The 20,924-nt window shown below is 43.4% G+C and overlaps 1 protein-coding gene across 3 annotated transcripts in view; it reads left to right on the forward strand.

Moving 5' to 3' along the window:
• Positions 1 to 20,924, forward strand: part of ESR1 (estrogen receptor 1) — a 387,454-nt gene that overhangs the window by 39,213 nt on the left and 327,317 nt on the right. The window contains exon 1 of one of the 3 annotated variants that reach the window (XM_060240927.1): positions 16,756 to 16,791. The exons of the other annotated variants lie outside the window; for them this stretch is intronic. Within the exon in view, the coding sequence (XP_060096910.1) occupies positions 16,767 to 16,791 (25 nt within the window). The 5' untranslated portion in view covers positions 16,756 to 16,766. Of the gene's footprint in view, positions 1 to 16,755; positions 16,792 to 20,924 lie in introns of those variants that run through there. 3 annotated transcript variants of the gene reach the window in all.

A 20,924-nucleotide genomic window follows, 5' to 3' on the forward strand; every position in this document is an offset into this window, starting at 1 on the left:
GTCACAGAGTGCTTTCAAAGATAGAGTATTTCATATGTGAGTTTTCACCTGCATTAAGATTGTGGGAGAATGAAATAAAAGAGAATGCCACTGCATAACTCAGAAGAATTAAAGGCTTGTGGTTGTGCGCTGAAATTGATCAATCTCTGTGGTGAAGGTAAAGCTTCTCACAGTTTGTTTTACCTAACAGTCTCCATACTATTTAATTTTCAAGGAGCCACTTTATGGATTTAATTGGGCTGCATATTTAAGTAATCTCATGAAGATCTCAGTGCTAGTTACAACTAGTGTGGAATTTTAATAAAATTTCTGTTAATACAAGGCATCTGTGGCATGACTGTACTTTCTGGGAAGTGAAAATATTCAAAGATACTTTGTATGAACACACCCAACTGTTTGTTTCCAAATAACCACTGCCTGAAAGGTTTAGTTGGCAACTGAGATGCTCAGGGCCTTTTCTGTCAGTTAACTTTCTGAGGACATTTGGCAATGGACCTTACTTTTACACTTTTGAAAATGAAGTCAACAACGCTACAGTTTTTAACAGATGCATTTAGAAACTGATGCTTGAGGCAGGACACTAGATTTCCTTCTTGGATTGCTTGCACTTCACTTGCACAACTTTATTGTGGTTTAAATGTGATAATTGTAGTTTTATTTTAAATGTGATGCTACTTGTTGCATTTTACTGATGTGTAAGCCACATTGAGCACAGTTAGAGATTCAGTGAAAGCAATTTAAATAAATAACAAAACATTTGAGTTAATTCACATGTGCCAGACAATAAAAATAGTACTGAGTTTGCTCCACAGCCCAATCACATGGCTCAGCTTCTTTTCTCCTCCCAGTTCTGTGCTCAAAGTGGATCAAAGAGGAGAGAGTGGAGCAATAGTGCTTTGCGTGCACCACCCCCACATGGTGCATCAGCCCACAGATGCTTGCTGAAGTCCCCCACTCCCACTCTGTGAACGGCCAGCAGACCCTGCTCCTTTGCCTCATCTGTAAAAGGAGGGGATGAAACCTGGTATTATTAGGCCCTGGATTTTAGGAATCCTTGAGCCTTCCTGGGTGCAATCCTGCTCTCACAACGTATGGGAGAACAGGTGGCAGAGTGATTCTGCAGAAGCTGAACCCTACCCTTCCTGCCACCACTGCTTCTTGGACAGTGCACATTATGCTTAATTTCTCTGTGCCAACTGGGGCAAATCCTACCCAGGAAGAAAAAAAGGGGTAAAAAATGTTGGATTGCATAATAGTCTAAGGAAGCAACTGCCTGGAGCAAATGCCCATAAATATAGATGTCAGACCATCTGCCCTTGTAAACTATCAGTTTGTACTTGTGGATTGATTTTGAAGACTTTTACATATTCCACACTCCTTGCATTTTATTTTTAAGATGCTCATGTATTAGATCATGGCTAATTACAACTTGAACACAAATGAATTACCTTTCTGTCTGTTGAGCCATGTAGTGAAGTTAAGCAGTCACCTCTTGTGAAGCAGGGGTGAACCAGAATGTTTTATGTTGGAAAGGAGGGCCTTAAAAAGTAAAACCGTAATGTTACTGTTGATGGACACACTGTGCTTCAGTGTTTCTGCCGAGGCCTGAGGAAACACTCTACAATTTCTTTCTCTTTGTTACTTTTGGGGGAGGTTCATTTTTTTAAAAAAATACTATTTAGTGGAAACAGAGTACCTTACGACAACATTTTGAGGCTTGTGGGCAAACTATAGGTTCATCCTTCACAGCCATAAACTCTATGCAGTTTTCAGATTTGGGACCTTTAGGGAACACTTTTAATCATAAACACATGTGCTGAAGAAAGCCTGTATACTGGCCATGAAACCCCACCATGGTTTTGAGTTCCCTGGTTTTGAAACAAACCTGGTGCAGAGTATTGGTCAGACCTGTTGGGATTCATTGTGCTTCCCAGAACATTCTGTTGTAGTTACACATTGCAGGAAAGATTGATAATTTGGGTAAGTCATCTTTCATGGAACCTTGTCCTCCATTTCTATTATTCTGTATCCCTGAAACCCGAGTACCACAATCCAAAGGGTGTGCATTGCCTTGTATTGAAGTATATTTCTGAACACTAGCTTGGCGAGACAGACCAAGAGACTCTCACAATGATCCAAGAATGTCTGGGGAATCTCTCTATCCTCCTGGAATTCTGGCATTAAAAATAAGCCCTCCTTATTATGTATGGAATGCCTTCCTTTTATGCAAATCAGACCATGCCCCTTTTGTCTAGCTTTTTGGATTTAGTTTACTTGGTTGTCCTGATGTCACAAGAAGAAAACCACTTTTCTTTCATTGGCCATTCACCATCAACTAATCAATTGCCATTCCACCTAGTCAGAAAACAATCTCAAAAGCAAACTTTAGCAAAAAGGAAAAAAAAGACTAAGATTTATAAATATCTCAAGTTCACTAATTGCAACATTTACACATTACATACAAATAGCCAAGCAGAAATGCTGTACTTAGAATAGCAAACCCAATTTATATATATACTTAAAAGGAACAGAATTCTGTTACCATATGGAAGGCTGCAGCATTGTGGAAGCATTGCTGAATATATTTTGTCTGTTAAGCTTTGAAAAAGTGCCAGTGGAACCAGGGCTGAGACCGGGACTTCTTGTTAGCTGAGCCTGGATTATTTGAGGATATATACAATTAAATTTGGACTTTGGAACACACAGCTAAGCTTGGATTTTCTGGAGGTTTGGATTGTTATTGTCTTGGAATAGAGGACACTCACTGAAAGTGTGGGACTAGCTCCCTTTAAATGTTTGTGAATTTCAGGTAACCTATTCCTTGAGTACAACGTTTTATTAGTATGGACTGAGCAGGGATCCAGCTGGACTTCGACATTTTGGGAATTTGGATTCTTTGCAATCTCATCATTTTGTAATGGAGGTTAGAGAGTGGGACTGGTTCCCGAACAGCACAATCCAGAGAGGGGGGGGGGCGCAAAGTCTTTTGAGAGCAGACGAGCCACAGGAAGGGTTTGCACTGACATATAACCGGCACCGCCACAACGGGGGGGGGTATTATGTGGGTGGGGGGCCGCCGGAGTGCCGCTCCGCCCAAGGGCAGTGACACCTGAGGGCTGCGCCCGAGCATGGGCGGAAGTGAGGCAGAGCACGGTGTTCAGGCGGAGGAAGGGGTGGAGTTGGGGATGTGGCCAGGCTTAGGTAGCTTCCTGAGCAGTTTGGCCCATGACATGCCCCCCTGAGAGGCGCAACTTTACGCCAGCAAAAATAGAGATGTGTCCCATAGGCACTAATTGAAATCAAAAACAAAGGTCACTTCTGCCACTGCGGAAGCTCGCAAACCCCTTAGGGAGTGGCATGATTGCCTTGCCAATCCCCTCGTGCCTCGTGATGAGCCCACTCCCCAGCACCCAATTGCGATCTCCCCCCTCCTAGAAATACTTCCGCTCTGGGCTTGCACAACTCAGTTGATAGGGAGAGGAGCATGTGGTGGGAATCCGCCAGCGAGCTCCCGGCCATACAGACTTAGAGTGAGGGACAGGCAGGCATGTTGGTGATGGGTTTTGCACTGTGCAGTTGCTTTGACAGTATTTTTGACTTTCGAGGGGGAGAGAGAGGTCTCTCCCCTGGGGCTAACTGCTCTTGTTTCCAGGTTTCCACAGGTTCCAGGCTCCCGGAGGCTTTGCATGCGAGGACTGTCGCCCATGGCTGGGTAAGTTCCACTGTCCCCCCCAGCCTCCCCTTCCCCTCGCTCTTAACCGCTTGGTGTGCGAGCATCTCTGGCACTGGAACCAGGTAGTGGGCTCCGGCAGGGGGCATTTGCTGACCCCGCTCCACTGTGCTGCTGCCTGCTCCCTTCCCTTGGTCTGCCCTCTACTGCGTTCCCAACCCCTGGCAGGGCACGGTGTGTGTGTGTGTGGCAGCTGCCCCGTTGCAGGGAGGTGAGTCAGAGACTGTCCCTTTAAGAGAGCGCCTGGCTGAAATGCAGCCTGCTCTTCCAGCTGCCCTGCAGGCGCTCTTGATCTCTATCTCCATTTTGCAGGTGGGACTCCAACACAGAGGCTTCCGTGTGTGTTGCTCCACCGCCCCCCACTCCCTCAGCTGTTTCTGCCCACTGCTCAGAATGGAGCCCGGCCTACGGCGAGACTGCCCAGCGGGTGCCAGGGAGACTGTTGCACTCTGTTCTGGAAAAATAAAGTCTGAGCTGTGCCCTCTTTTGTCTCTCCTGCTTGGCATCTGCTGCACGTTTCCTGGGCAACCTCCTCCCTCTGTCAGTGGCCTCTCCGAGGAAATGCATGGGAGGGTGGGCAGACTTGGTTTTGTGGGGGAACCGTCTATGAGCCGCCATGCTGCCCCCAACGTGGCTGGACAGGGGAGGGGAGTGCTGCCCTTCAGCCTTCCCGGGCTGACAGCCTACCCAACCCCACAGGGCTGTTGTGTGCAAGGCACTAAGGGGGGCTGATGTTGTGGACTCAGAGTTCTGCGGCTGATGCACTCGCACTCTGAGTTCCGTGGCCCCTGGGGAAGGTGTTCTGTGCACATGGCAGGGGGCGTCAGGGCAACACAGGGGGGGGGGTCTCTGGGTGGGGGAAGTGTCTGCTTCTGGGCACACATTCCAGCCGCTGTCTATGACAGCGAACTCCTGCACTTCGTACTTCCTGCTTGTCTGCCTGCCATTGGCAGAGTCTCTGACAATGGGGGTGTGTGAGGGGATTGACGGCTTCTCCGTGGTTCTGTGCGGGCCTGTCTCCCCCTCACCTTGCCACCAAGCCAGGCATCTCGTGTGCGCATGCCCAGCCTCACTCCTGTTCCCTCCCTGTATTGGTGGGATGTCTCTCCTTTGATGGTCTGCCCATCATTGGCTCTGTTCTCTGTTTGGGGGCGGGTTGGGGATGGCTATCAGCCTTTCTGGAGCCGCCTCTCCCCATCTTTGACTGTCATGAGCCACAGCACATGCACCAGGACTGGCCAATGGGGGGGGGGTGGGCTGGCCCTCCCCTCCAGCTGCCTCTGCCTCCCTTGTGCCTATGCCAGCGGTGTTGCCATGGTGACTGTCTCCCTCACAGCAAGCTACGCCTCTCCCCTCCCCACACTCCAGCGTGCCAAAGTCCTCAGGAAGTCTACTAGCAGTATGGCAGCTATGCCGCTGCCAGCCATCACTTATGTCTGGACTGGGCTGCCAGTGTGTATGTTAATCAAGTTTGCCGTTCTAAGTATAGCATTTCTGTTTGGCTATTTGTATGTTATAAACATAAGTGTTGTGATTAGTGAACTTGAGATATGTATAAAATTTAGTCATTCTTTGCTAAAGTCTGCTTTTGAGATTGTTTTCTGCACTTAGGCTTTTTGCCTTTTCTGGTTACAATTTCCTTGTCCTTCTCACTTTGTTTATTAAATTCCACCTAGCCAGGCAGGCTAAAAGGTAGCTAGAGAATCCAGTTCTGTAGCCTTCATCCAGCTAGCGAGACTATATTAAACTGCCCTCTGAGGACTGGCAAAGTTGAAATGAAACATTTTGACATTGTAAGTATTACATCTGTTGCCTGTAGAGCAAATTGTCTTTTTACCACATAATAGACCAAGTTTCTCTGCTCAGTGTTGAGCCCTGTGATGGACCATGGCCTTCAGCAGAAGCTGGTCCATGCCAGCAATCATGATGCTGGCCCTGCCCTGCTAGAAGCCTCCTTAACAAAGCTTCCTTGTATACATAGCCTTTTAAGCTTCACATCTTAAAACTTTTAAAGAGTATTTAACAAAAGAAGGAAAACTTTGTTGCCAGCAAGAGAGATAACATCAAGGAGACTTTGCTGGCCGTGGTTTCTCTTCAAAGAATAATGGATTCTTGCTCAAACCAGACCTTAGCAAAACTTTAATCAAGAGAGCCATGTATGCACTTTACACTTTATTAAATGTTCTGTCTTGTGTTATATAATAAACATCAATGATAAATTAAGGCAAAATCTTATCTAGTAACTTTATAACTCATTGTGGAAAAAAAGACAGCATTCAAGTTGGCTCATACTTCACAAGTTATATAATTATGAATTATGTTTTCTGAGGCAAATGGAAAGAACCCTTCCCTCTCAAACAAGCAGCACTTGATTGATCCCATGTCTTCTTCATAAGACATTCATTGACAAATGCAAGTAGAATGCCTGGGAGAAGAGCAATGTTAAAAATAGGATTTAAAAAAGTAATGTAATGTCTGTGTGTGTACATACATATGTGGAAACCACAGTATAAGGATGAAGACAGGTTTGAACAGTGATGCTTTGTGTTACTGTGCCCACTTGCTTCTTGGGGATGAATTCAAAAGGGTTTGAATAATATAGGGAGTGAGGAACTGGGCACACCAGGTCAATCCCTAACAGTTGAACAAAATGCTGAGCTTATCTAGGGTACGCATGTCATAGCTGTGCACTCCCAGTTTAGACAATGAACAGACTTTTCCATGTCACTGGGCTAGGAAACCTTCTAACAGATGGCACAGGAGCAACAAACTCAGTTTTGGCAAATGAAACCAAATACTCCCCCTAATAAATATCAATGTTAATAATAAAATCTCTGCTTTCTTTCACTTTCTCATTACAGGTATAACAAGTTTTATTAAATTTAACAAGAAAAATTAGGGAATTGGAGAAAGGATCAGGGATAGGATACAGAAAATAAAAGAATAGATTACAGTTATTACTACATCAAGAAGAACAAAAGAAAAAATATAATTAATTATACCTGCAAGTACTCAAAATTAATACATAGATATTACCTTTAAAGTCTACAAATATTTTATGATCTTTTGATATTACTGTAAAATCCTCCTGTTTTACCAACTATTTAGTGGCAGATTCCAGATTCTTATCTATCATATCTGTGATCATACAAAACCAAATCTATGTATCTTTAATCTACATAAAGCAACAGAAGGAAGAAGAAAAAGAAAGGTTCAAATTCTGGTCTTCAATACTAGCTTATTAACCAAGAGGTTTCAATATGTAGCAACAGCAGCTGCATCTCTATCAAATTTACAAAGGAATCTCAAGGCTGAACAAAAATAAAACAAGCTTCTCATTAACCATGAAAGGCTTCTGAGTTAGATGGGTACAGTTATGATACTCATGTCTTATTAGCAAATGTTGATAACTTTAGGCATCTACTTGAACAGTTAGCTCTCTTTAATAAACAAAAAGGATGGGTTTTCAAAAAGAAAAGAGAAAAGGTAAGCAAGGGAGGAGAAGAAAAAAAAAACACAAATCCAGGGAATGCTGTTTTTACAGCAGCCCTCGTCTCAGAAGGCGCTAGCCATTCCCAATTGCTCCCACAACTTCACACTAAATAGAAAGGAGAACCTTGATCTATAGGGAAGATTCATCTCACTCCCATCAAATTGTACTCATTTATTTCCCTGAAAAGCAAAGAAAAAAGCTCTTAGTGGATTAATTCATTGGCAGACATGGTTTGAAGAATCCCTCAAAAAAAGGGGGGTGGAATTCAAAATTAAGTCCCATAATATTGTGCCTGTTAGAGAATAGTCTTATAATCTCTTCTTATAGTTTGAATAAAAATGAAGATCCCCTTGTTCGAAAATCAGAATATCCATTCCAAGATGTTATGTCAGATCCATAATGTTATGCTCATGTCAAGCCACTGTATGGTAAGAGTTTATATTCTCTTTTTCCTGAAAGCCTTCCAAGTCATAATCCTTGTTGTTGGACTTGCTCTGAGGCTGTAGATTTTAATTGAGTCGACTGATTTTTTCCTTGCATTGCTGAGTATTTTTACAAAAAGCTTTGGAGCCGAATCAATGTTATTCTCCCCTTTCTTTGTCTCAGTGAACTGTAGGTTTCATTTCTCCTGCACAAGTTCATAAACTGCATTCATTTTAAAATCAGGCAAGGCAATCTCAGGCAATTGTCGTTTCACTTTTGCCCGCTTCTCAGACAGATCTTGTGCTCCTTGATACCTCTGTTCTTGTATATTTTCCATTTCTTTACAATTCTCCAGGAATTTTCCCATCTGTTCCTTTACCAATTCTGCTAAAAGATCAAGTCCCTGCCTTATGGAGAGTATAGTAGCCATAAAATCTTTTGAATTATTCATCTCTTCCCTGCTGTTATAATCAGTATGACAGTAGAAATCAGAGAATAAGTTCAGAGTGCCAGGTTGAAAATCCAGCTTTTCTCATATTAAGTCACATTCCACCTTTGATCAAGCTTTGTATAGTATGTTGGTAGTCCAATTGTCACTTATTTAATTTTAAACCAGATCTATCCACAACTATATACTGTCCAATTCCTTTTACTTGAAATAAAGACAATTGTTATAAGCTTGTTCTTTTAATTTTAGAAGCCTCTCTTGTGGGGGGGTCTTTTAGCCTCCTTCCCCTCTTTTGAACAGTCAAATTTGGTTTTATAATAAGACTTTAGTTGATAGGTTACATTCCAGAGTGAACTTACTTGCATGGTATAGTTCGTTAGTTGAAGTAGAAAGATGATTAGAAGAAAGTATTTTGTTACCGGTAGACACAGCTAGTGCCATACAAAATGGCGATTGTTGCAGTGAGGCTTCAGGATAGACAAAGAACCAAGCTTCACCCACAGACGAAATCCCTGGGAATGTCATTTCCCATGCTGTCAGGGCTCCCCCTCCAGGGGTCCCCTCAGGTATCTGGGCTTCCCAGACCCCCCTCAATCTGCTCAATTCAGGGAGTTCACAAGAGCTGCAATTCCTCCCGTCTTGCTGAGCTGAAGCCGGAATCCACTTTCTCATTACAGCAAATGTTTCAGAAGAATCTAGGAAGTCTTTGTGTCTACAGGCAGCACATACTAAGAAGCAGATGCCTCCACCATAGGAGAATGATAGGCTTAGAACAGGGGTGTCAAATTCATTTGATATGAGGGCCTGACACAAATGAGACCTTGTTGGGCTGGGCCATGTCAGGTTGGGCTGGGCTGGGCCATGTTGAGCCAGGCCATGTGTATACCTATTTAAGATTAGGTAGCAGAGATATAAACTTTATAAAAGACACAGACAAAAACAATTTTTTTTTAAAAAAAAATCTTAAAACAAGCTTAAAACGTTAGCACTCATTGGTCTTAAGGGTTCTTTCTTTGTTTTTCTCCAATCGGATCCAGGGAATGGGGCAAAGGAAGCTGTGGCTCTTTCCTTCCTTCTCCAGAGGACTGGGGGGGGGGGGGAGGAGCTTCAGCCAATAGAAGGAAGAGAGGCTTGGCTCAGTAGCTCTGCTGTGTGATTGAGAGAGCCTGGAAAAACAAGTTCTGCCTTTCCCCCTTCCTCCCCAAGGGAGGAGCCTCAGCCAATTGAGAAAATAGAGGTTTTGCTGTGTAGCTCCTGTGTGACTGAGCAAGCCTTTGCAGAAGGAAGAAAGAGATAGGGAGAAGGAAGCAGATGACAGCCAGTTGCTTGGGAGCCTGATAGGAGCCCTCCAGGGGCATGATACGGTCCCCAGGGCGCATGTTTGACACCCCTGGCTTAGAACCTCTCAGAATTTTATGAACTCTGCCAATGCTAGGAGATATTGTAGTGTAGTGGTTATGGTCTGGAAGACCTGAATTTGCTAGTCATTTTGTTACTTTGGCCCCATCACACTCCTTCAGTCTAACCTACCTCACAGTGCTGTTGTGAGATTAACATGAGGAAGGAGGACTTCCATTCTGAACTTCTTGGATGAATAATAGGAAAAAATGCACAAACAGATACATTTTGTGACTGGCCCCATCCCCATTGCTGCTATTTTGTGGTGGCGGCTGCTACTCTTCTTCAAAGTTCCAAAAGAGCTTGCAGGCCCAGCAAGATTATACTTGTTCAGGGGAAAAGGTAGACTGCCAACCTCCAGGACTGGGTTGATAGGGAAAAATGTACTTTACCAGCCTCCAGGACTGGATTGACAGGAGAAAACGCACTTTCCCAACCTCCAGGACTGGATTGACTGATAGAATGCAATATGAAACACATTTTCTTCTCATCCAATTGGGTTGGAATTTTCAAAGGCTATATTCTGCCATATCCATTGTGTTACTTCCTGTCAAATTTCAGTCATATGAGAAAAAATTGCTCCATTTTATAGGTAAATGCATAAACATTCAGATAAAGCATGGCATGTGTTTCCTCTTTTCCAATGATACTATAATAAAATTAAAGCATGTAGGAGAGCTAAACCATGCATTGCTTCAATGTACTCCTGTGCCAGAAGCTTTTTTTCCCCCCAGCCTGTCTGATTTCTGAAAAGAAAAATGCTTCTGGTGTTGGGGGTAAGGAGCAGAAAAGGGTTACCGGTAATATTTTGCTAGTCTTGCCTTCACACTCTGATTTTGTTTAGATGTAGGCCCTCTGCAGTCAAATCCACTTTCTGTGCATGTTAACTGGAAGTTGCTGGTCTGTTTTTCTGTACCAGAGATTGGTAGCAACTGAAGGAGGGCATTAAATTCTTTCAGGAAAAGGCATGGCTACTGTGTCATGAAATCAAAGTTACTAAGAGAGATTTCAGCTCTTGAATCAGAGATTCTTTGTCCTTATCTATCTTGCACAACTTCAGCCAATAACTGCAAACAGCTTATATAGAATCCAAAAGTCTTTCAAAATAAACTGGATGGAGCAATGACTGGAGGAAAGGGGAAGTGCTGTGAGATTTCAGGAAGCCCCACTGGCAGTTTAAAGGTGCCTGGGGAACTAGGAGGGAAGAAGCATCAGCTGCTCTGGTTCCTGATTCTCATCAAAATCTACTGCCTGAGGTCACTACCTTAACCTCCTCAGTGTACAGCCTATGGACATTCCAAAAATAGAAATATTTCTGCCCATAATACTTCAGTTTTCTTCAGGATTAAGATGACCACTAGTGTTCTAGGAAATGAAAGCTTTGGCCATTTGACATATCCCTGTTGTGAACATAGTTCTATAAACATGCATAGAAAGATGAGGGACATTTACTATTTTGTTAATTATTTAATTTACCTATTTGCTATATTTTATCCCACTCTTCCTCAAAGGAGCTCAGAAAGGTGTGATAGTTCTCCCTTTCTCATTTTATCCTCACAACAGCCCTATGAGAGATTGTCTCAAAGGCATCCAATGAGCTTCATGATTTAGTTGGGACATGCACCCTGGTCACTCTGGTTCAAAATCTGAACTACTCTGATTTTCAGACTTAATCAGGAGTGAATGTGGGTGTAGATAAGGTCAGACAACCTGACAAATCTTTACTTGTTTTATAAATATTTATAGTATGTGTCAGATAAAGCAGTGACTTGAGAAATATATACATATAGGCTTTTTAAAAATGTAACAGTGTTTATAGTCCTCCTTTCTCACTGGGACTCAAGGCACATTACACATAGTGACTCAATACAATCAACACTCAATAAACAGTCAAATAGGATTTAAATTCTAGAACCAATCAGAAATCTAAAAACAGAACTGAAGCAAAGCATAAATGTTAAAGAATGCAAAATTATATAGTGGGATCCAGCTTACAGCAAACTATACAGTTGTCCAAGTAACTTTTGTGAATAATTTTGTGCAGTGCTACCTTACTGCCTATGCAGAAAGTCCCTTTTGAATAAGTCATACAGCTTTCCTTGGGGTTTCTTCTTTCCTTGGATCAAGCAACTGATTCCCCACTAGTTGCTGTGCAGCTGCATTTTGACTTGCGTCTCCCTCCAATTTTCCCTGTGGTGACTTGGTCTTGTTTTTAGAGACCCAAAAGCTGTGAGGGAAGCTGGAGGGAGCTGCAAGTTAAAAGTTGCCATGCAGCAACTAGTGCAGAATCGGTTGCTTCCTTTGAGGAAAGTAGAAGGCCAGGGGCAGAGCGACTGCTAGTGAGGAATTGGTATCAGCAGAGCTTCTTTTGTAGAAAAAGCCTAGCAGGGACTCATTTGCATATTAGGCCCCATCCCCTGATGTCACCATTGTTTCACACAGGGTGCTTTTTTTGGTAGAAAAAGCCCAGCAGGAACTCATTTGCAAATTAGGCCACACACCCTGATCCTAAGCCAGCCAAAACTATGTTCCTGTGCATTCCTGCTAATAAAAAGCCCTTGGTATCAGTCTTACAGAGTTTGAAGAAAGCCAGGAGAGTTGGGAGACTTCCTCACCTCCTCAGGCAGGCCATTCCATAAGACAGGGGCCGCAGTGAAGAAGGCACTACATCTCTAAATAGAAAAAAAGAGAAAGGTTAGATCTTCTCAGGCCTTGGATTCAGCGGGAGCTCACAGGAGCACAGCTTCTGAACCTTTTTGAGAGTTCCACCTCCTCCTTCCCATCTTTTCCATTGAATAATAGGTGCAGCTGCATAACAATCCCTGGATGAGCTCCACCACCTATTTTTCTACAAAACAGCCCCTGGATCTTGTTATCATGCTGGAGCAGATTGGGTTTTTTCAAAGTGTATATAAATATATAAATTTATTCCAGTTAAGATATTTAAACCTACGGGGATTTCAAAGATTTAGAGTGTAGTCCTATATTAAATGACTCTGATCAAGGTTCACTGAAATCAATAGCACATAGTTAAATTTTCCACCAAACTCAACATGACTTAAAAATTGTTGGCTGGATTGTTACATTACTTTTATGCTGTAGATAATAGTTCAGATTAATAATGAACAAAGTTGAAATAAATACAATTAGAAAATCACCAGTATTGTATTAGGCAGTGGTTCAAACAGTCTTTCGGTAGGTATTTAGTCTGACACTGATTCCTCACTCGCCTTGTTCTGGATTTTGCAGTGGCCTTTTCCCACGGTGCCTATGCTGGATTTTGCAGTGTTTGGAGGGTTTATTGTTTAAAATGATCTCTTAATGAAAGTGAGGAAATACTTTAACCATTCTACCACAGGGTATACCAAATGCTAGGGAATTGGATATTGGCTGTGAGGCATTTGTAAGTTTTTTCACAGATAGTCCTGTCACTCCGCCGTGACCTCCCTGCCACCTTGGAAACAGTAAATGAACTCGAAGCACTGAGCATGTCTTCTAGTCAAGCTTTGGATTCTTTCACTCCACTCAGCCTAGAGGAAGTTGACAAAGTACTCTCTGCTGTGCGCCCAACCACCAGTAGGCTGCACCCGTGCCCTTCTTGGCTAATAAAAGCTGGCTGAGAGGAGCTACGGGTTCCCCTAACAGAAATTGTCAATAGGCCCCTTCTTGAAGGAACCTTCCCCCAGCCTCTAAAAGAGGCAGTAGTTTGTCCCCTTTTTAAAAAGCCATCCCTGGACCCAGCTGAATTGGCTAATTACTGGCTGGTGTCCAACTTAGGCAAGATTATTGAACGGGCTGTGGCAGTGCAGCTTCAGAGTTTTCTGGATGACGCTTCTGACCCACATCAGTCGGGTTTTCATCAGCGTCACGGGATGGAGACAGTTCTGGTTGCCCTCACAGATGACCTCCAGAGGCATTTGGACAGAGGTGACTCGGCAGTGCTGATGCTGTTAGACCTGTCGGTGGCGTTCAACGCGGTTGACCATCAGCTACTGACTTGTCGCCTCGCCGACACTGGGATTTAAGGGTTGGCCTTGAATTGGCTTTCCTCCTTCCTCCAGGGTTGGAGACAGAGGGTGGCCCTAGGAGACGAACTATCCCAATGACACCCACTTATATGTGGTGTGCCTCAGGGAGTGGTTCTCTCTCCAATGTTATTCAACATCTACATGCACCCCCTCGCCCAGGTCACCCAGAGGTACAGGCTGGGTTGTCACCAGTATGCAGATGACACCCAGCTCTATCTGCTGATGGGCAGCCAGTCCAATTCCACCCCGGAAGATCTTTCCGCAGCATTGCAAGCTGTGACAGGGTGGCTCAGGCTGAGTAGACTGAAATTAAATCCGATGAAGATGGAGGTGCTGTACCTGAGTCACTGCTGTCCGGGACCAGAGGTCCGTTTACCGACCTTTGACGGAGTCCAGCTCATGCTGGTGCCCAAGGTTAAAAGCTTAGGGGTGCTCTTGGATCCCCCTTTGACAATGGAGGCCCAAGTAGCTGCGACACGACGACTTGGCAACAGTGATCCATGCCACGGTCACCTCAAGACTGGATTACTGTAATGGTCTCTACATGAGGCTGCCCTTGTCCCAAATCCAAATCAGCTAGTGCAGAACACTGCAGCCAGGCTGTTAATGGGAGTTCCTCTACAGGAAAAGCACTGCACTGCTGAAAGCACTGCACTGGCTACCACTATGGTACCGGATTCGCTTCAAGGTGCTGGTCATCAACTTTAAAGCCCTATATGGCCAGGGTCCTGCATACCTTAGGGATCATCTTTCCCTGCATATGCCCCAGCAAGCACTTCAGTCTGGGTCTCAAAACCTGTTGACAGTCCCCAGCTTCAGAGAAGTGAGACTCAAAACGAGAGCCAGGGCCTTTTCCACTGCTGCCCCTAGCTGGTGGAATGAGTTGCCGGAGGAGGTTAGGGCCCTGTGAGAACTTTCACAGTTCCGCAGGGCCTGCAAGACAGCACTCTTCTGCCAGGCATTTACATGATGGTAACATCTGCAGCAACGGGACTGGCCCATAAGAACACCACCAATGGCCTACCTCACCACACTGTGGCAATCCTGAGACCTCTGAGTACAGCTAACCACCAGAATTTAATCGCTGCCTGAAATCATGACAGTAGCACATGCAAATGTTTTAAAATTGGTTTTATGTCTTTTTTATTGTTGTTTATTTTATCGGTCACACCAGTGTGCTTGTGTTGACCCTTGGTCTGTGAACCGTCCTGAGCCTGCCTTCGGCAGGGAGGGTGGGATATAAATTAAATAAAATAAATTATATCCTGTGGGGACCATTATAGTCAATGGTCCCCATAGAGTATAATGGGAAATCAATCTGGAGGTTCCTGGGGCTGTTGTTTCAAAACGTTTAGACCGGAGTGCAATTCTGTGGGTCCCCAAAGAAGGAGTCCTCATCATCCACTGGTTTCACAGTCCCTTTAATTGTCTTCTCCAAGCAGCAAGTTCACCTGGAAGGCATTTAAAGGGACTTCAATCCTTTTAAATGCCCTTGGCTATCCAGCAGTCCTGAAAAAATTCTGAATATTTTTGGGATTTTTTTCACTCAGCCATTTTGGGTAGCTGGAAAAATTCCCAGATCTATATCCAGCTGAAAGAAAAGCCAAAAAATACTGATAAAGTATTTCAGGGGTCATTTTGTAGAAAAATAGGTGATGGAGCTCATCCAGGGATTGTTATGCAGCTGCACCTACTGTTCAATGGACAAGACAGGTAGGTGGGAAGGGGGAACTGTCAGAAAGGTTCAGGAGCTGTGCTCCTGTGAGCTCCTGCTGAATTCAAGGCCTGAGGTATTTTATGAAAGCGGAATGGTGAGCACCCTGACACTTCCTGTTGGGAGTAAAGGGTCCACCAGGAATGGCCTTCAGGCCTTGAGGCTCAGGGCAGGGAATGGTGGGTCTTGCTTGGGAGTTCCCTGGTTCAGCTTATCCCAGCAAGCCGAGCGGCTTCTGTGTTAGTGGGTCAGGGGCACTAGCAATTGGCCAGGCTGTTGATTAAGAGCCAATTGGTTGGCTTGAGATAAGGGCAGGTGTCTCACCCTGTACTGGGCTGGGAGGTGGTCAGATGTTGACACCTGCCTTGCTTTCACACTTCCAAGGCATCCCCTCACCATTTCAGTTATAAATAATTAATAAAATCACCCTTGTTGATTTCATATACTGTGTTTGTCTCTTCATTCTGAGGAACCGGGAGGGGGGGGGGCTAATACCTGAGAACTGAGACCCATGTTTTCCCTGCACATAACATGCAAACAATGGTACTTCTAGACCATGACATTTGGGAGGGAAGTAGGGCTACCAACCTTCGATTGGAGCCTGGAAAGTTCCAGAATTACAACTGATCTCCAGGTTACAGAGATTAGTTTACATGGAGAAAATGGCTCTCTGGGATAGTGGACTCTATGGTACTGTACACCACTAGATGGAAAATTACATGGATCAGAGTATCAGTGGAACAAAGATCTCATAAATACCTGTAACCAGGGATCATTTAGTAGAAAAAGAGCTGCCAGAGCTTATTGGTACAACTCATTTGCATATGCCACACACCCCTGACATCACCGGAAGATGTACTCAATTATATCAGCTCAGCATCTACCTTAAAATGCTTCTTGAATTATAATTGTCATAATAAAACCTTACTACCATACTTTGAAAATTACTTTCTTCTATGTGGCCACAATGGCATGATGAACATTTCCATCTGTCTACTTTCTAGGTTTTGGTTATTTTCCCATTTTTTGTAGGGAAAAATATTAGAACGTTTGTCAAATCTTAGAGTTCAGCAAAATTCTCACAGGGGGTTTGAACAATGGAGCCCAGAAGCAAGTATTTAGGAGTGGGGTGGGGTGGGGGTGGTAAGAAAGAGCACAATAAAATTTAGAGGTTCCGGAGCTCTGCTCCTATGAGTTCCTGCCCAAAATGAGGCCTGCCTGCAATTCATCAACAACAAAGTGTGTGTGTATTTTGTATGTATGTATGCAAAAGAACAAAAGTAGATAGCTCAAATTTAGTGGAAGCTTAAAGGGTGAAGTTTTCTATAGTGGGTGCCCCTTTTTAAAATGAAAGAACCCATATTTTATTTTGCACACTGTACATGGCAGTGTAGCTTATGTGTACTGCATATTTTCAAATCCATTTCCCTCTTCCATCTTCTGCTGCTTCAGTCGCCCTCTGTTGAGACTTTTCTATTTTAGTTCATAAGATCATGTGACTTTATCAGCCAATTACAGAACTACAGAAAGAAATGGCAACTCCTCTCTGGAATAAAAGTAAGTAAAATAATTCAGCCTTTTCATGGTCTATGCTACATATTCATTTTTTTTAATTTCTATTTTTAGTGCCAGCATGCCAAGCAGAGCTCATGGTGCCCAGGGGTATAATTAAAAAAATGTTTATAAACTATGTTTTTGTAACGGCACTTTTAGTTATGGTATTCTTCTGTATAACTCAATGTGGCTGAGCCTTTATAAAGAGCAAGAAACCAAGTGAATGTATTTCAAATGCTGAGTAATTTACACAGAGTACCAGTTGCAGACTTTATGCTTCTGAAACTGATCCAATTACTTGACAGTTACCATTTGCAGAGGATTTGTGTGGAAAATACCTCCTCCCCCAATCTTGAAACTTAGAATAGGGGAAGAAATTAGTAAAACAAAAGTCACATGTTCCAGTCTTAGCCAATTGCAGCTGCAGATTTAAGAGTACATATTCTCACTGACGTCAATACAAATCCTACTAAATAATTTCAAGACTGTGGCCATGAACTGTTAGTATGTTTTACAAAAGAGGATAAGTAAGTAAAATGAAAAGGAATCCAGTTTGTCTGCTGATAACAGAACAGTTATACATATGAGGTAGATCTTCTGTCAGGGATAGTATGACATTTTCATTCAATAACCTGTTAATGTTTACAATAAATTGTTTGGGTAGCCTGCAAGAAGGGATGCTTTGTTTTCATCTTTTATTTATTACTCATATTTATTATTATAGTTTTATCCTGCCCTTCCATTTATTTTAATCTTTCTGAAACTTGTGTGAGGGTGTCTTGGCTGAGAGCTAATGTCTAGTTTAAGGTGAGCTTCATGGTACAATAGGGAGTTTTACTGTTCATGAATTAGGGTTGCCAAGTTCAATTCAAGAAATATCTGGGAACTTTGCGAGTGGAGCCAGGAGACATTAGGGGTGGAGCCAAGATCAAGGCTGTGACATGCATAATTGAAGTCCAAAGGGAGTTCCGGCCATCACATTTAAAGGAACGGCACACCTTTTCAATGCCTTCCTTCCATAGGAAATAATGAAGGATAGGGGCACCTTCTTTTGGGGCTCATAGAATTGGACCCCCTGGTCCAATCTTTTTGAAACTTTGGGGGTATTTTGGGGAGAGGCACTAGATGCTATACTGACAATTTGGTGCCTCTAACCCCCAAAACAGCCCCCCCCCAGAGCCCCAGATACCCGCGGATCAATTCTCCATGATTTTCTGTGGGAATAAATCTCCATAGGGAATAAGAGTTCCCAGCAGACATTTCCCTCCCCTCCCCCTGCTTTCTGACAACCCTGAAGCGGGGGGAGGATCTCCAAACCGGGGGATCCCCTGCCCCCACCGGGGGATTGGCAACCCTATCATGAATGGAATTCTCCAGAGTAATAAATTGGATTTTTTTCTCCCTGAGTAGTACTTGTATATCAGCATTATTAGCCTAAATGTTTTGTGTGGTTGAATGCTTCTTCAATGAACAAAACAGAACAGCTAATTTGGTACCTTTTGTTGAATTGACATCTATAGGAGAAAAAGTAAGGAAGTTCTATAGGCGCTACCTTGAGCAAATAGATGGTGGCCAGTTTTCAGCTCTGCGAAGATCAAAGTTGTTTTAAACAATCCAACACTTATCATTTCACACAGATGATTTTGTAATAAATGTTCAGCAGTTACTAGTTTATGTAGTTAGAATACAAGGAACTAATTCTGTGAAGCTGGGAGGAGAGAAGACTAGAATTTCAACTAGAGAAACCGTGAAATTCTATGGGAAAGGAGTATGCATATTTAGAATACTTTCATAGGTGTGCTATACACAGGCCATATAGGCTTTTCCACATGGGTTGTTTTTGTTCGCTCTGGCCCCTGATTTCTGCGCACATTTTTGTGCCTTTAGTTTTCACTTTGGTTTTTTTTGTCTTTCCTCCAATTTTTTTTAGACCATCTTCTAGAATCTTTTTTTAGAAGCTGATTTTGATTGGAAGTTTTGCCTTTCTTTCACCATGCATGTCCATTGAGTTTTCTTTTTCATTCTACATTGATTTGTCTCCCTTCAGCACTCAGCTCATTTTCTGGTCACTGTTTCTGAGAGTTCTTTTGTGTTAGTTTTTCCCCTTGTTTTGCTTCCAAACCAAAGGTAATTCAAAAGCATACACAGAGTCACAGAGTTGGAAGGGACCTCCAGGGTCATCTAGTCCAACCCCCTGCACAATGCAGGGACTTCACAAAACTCTCCTCCACATACATACATCCCCAGTGGCCCGCTGCTCCATGCCCAGAAGATGACAAAAACCTCCAGGATCCCTTGCCAAACTGGCTTGGATAAAAATTGCTGACTGACCCCAAAGTATCAGTCAGCATTTCCCTGGGTGTGTAACAAAGGGCCAAAAGAGCTAAGAGCTAAGCACTGATGCAATTCTTCCCACCCTCCTTCTCATGATCTGCCTAATTCACAGAATCAGCATTGCTGTCAGATGGCCATGTAGCCTCTGCTTAAAAACCTCCAAAGAAGGAGAGCCCACTACCTCCTGAAGAAGCCTGTTCCACTGAGGAAGTGCTATAACTGTCAGGAAGTTCTTCCTAATGTTTAGCTGAAAACATTTTTGATTTAATTTCAACCTGTTGGTTTTGGTCTGACCTTCTGGTGCAACAGAAAACAATTCTGCACCATCCTCTATATGACAGCCCTTCAAGTACTTCAAGTTCTGTCCAGTCCTATCACCTTTCAGTTGTCTCCTCTCCAGGCTAAACATACCCATCTCCTTCAGCCTTTCCTCATTGGACTTGGTCTCCAGACTTGGTCTCCAGACCCCTCACCATCTTCTTTGCCCTCCTCTGGACATGATCCAGTTTGTCTATACCCTTCTTAAAATGTGGTCTCCAAAACTGAACACAGTACTCTAGGTGAGGTTTAACCAAAGTAGAGTAAAGTGAAGTTGAAGTAAAAGAGTAAAGTGATACTATCACTTCATGGCCGTTTTCCCACTCACGTTTTACTGGCGCCACGACCATCCTGACGCCGGCGAATCTGCCTGGATTTCGCATCAGAAGCTCCGGCGCTCCCAGAAGCGCCGGCTACTTCCGTCGCTAAGCCAGCGCAAACGGAAATCGCAAAGATGCAGGAAAACGTTTGCGCTGGCTTAGCGACGGAAAGCGCCGGCGCTTCTGGGAGCGCCGGCGCTTCTGTTGCGAAATCCAGGCAGATTCGCCGGCGTCAGGATGGTCGTGGCGCCAGTAAAACGTGAGTGGGAAAACGGCCCATGTGATCTGGACACTATACTTCTGTTGATACAGCCCAAAATTGAATTTGCCTTTTTAGCCACCACATCACACTGCTGACTCATGTTCAGTGTATGGTTCACTAAGACCTCTAAATCCTTTTCACACATACTGCTGCCAAGACAAATCTCCATCCTATAATGATGCATTGGATTTTTCCTATCTAAATGCAGAACTTTACATTTATCCCTGTTAAAATTCACTTTATTTGTTTTAGCCCAGTTTTTCAGCCTGACAAAATCAACCTGTATCCTGTCTCTATCTTCTACTGTATTTGCAACCCCTCCTAGTTTAGTATCATCAGCAAATTTAATAAGCATTCCATCTATTTCTTCATCCAAATCATTTATAAAGATGTTGAACAAAACAGGTCCCAGGACAGATCCTTGAGTCATTCCACTTTTCACTCCTCTCCAAGAGGATGAGGAACCATTCATGACTCTTTGGGTGCAATCTGTCAAATCAGTTACAGATCCACCTAACTGTAACATGATCCAAACCACATTTTACCAACTTGTCAACAGGAATAGTATGTGGAACCTTATAAAATGCCTGAAATCAAGATAAATGATGTCTCCAGCATTTCCCTTATCCAGCAAGGTAGCAATCTTTTTTTAAAAAAGAGATAAGGTTAGTCTTAGATGACTTGTTCTTGAGAAACCCATGCTGGCTCTTAGTGAGCACAGCTGCCTTTTCTAAATGTTCCAGGACTGATTGTTTGATGATTTGTTCTAACACTTTTCCAGGTATAGAAATCAAGCTGACAGGTCAGTAGTTACCTGGATCCTCCTTTCCCCCTTCTTGAAGATTTGCCCTCCTCCAATCTTCTGGCATCTCACCTGTTCTCCAAGAATTCTAAAAAATAAT

Source organism: Heteronotia binoei, chromosome 1 (genome assembly GCF_032191835.1).
Source record: "Heteronotia binoei isolate CCM8104 ecotype False Entrance Well chromosome 1, APGP_CSIRO_Hbin_v1, whole genome shotgun sequence".
Taxonomy (NCBI): domain Eukaryota; kingdom Metazoa; phylum Chordata; class Lepidosauria; order Squamata; family Gekkonidae; genus Heteronotia; species Heteronotia binoei.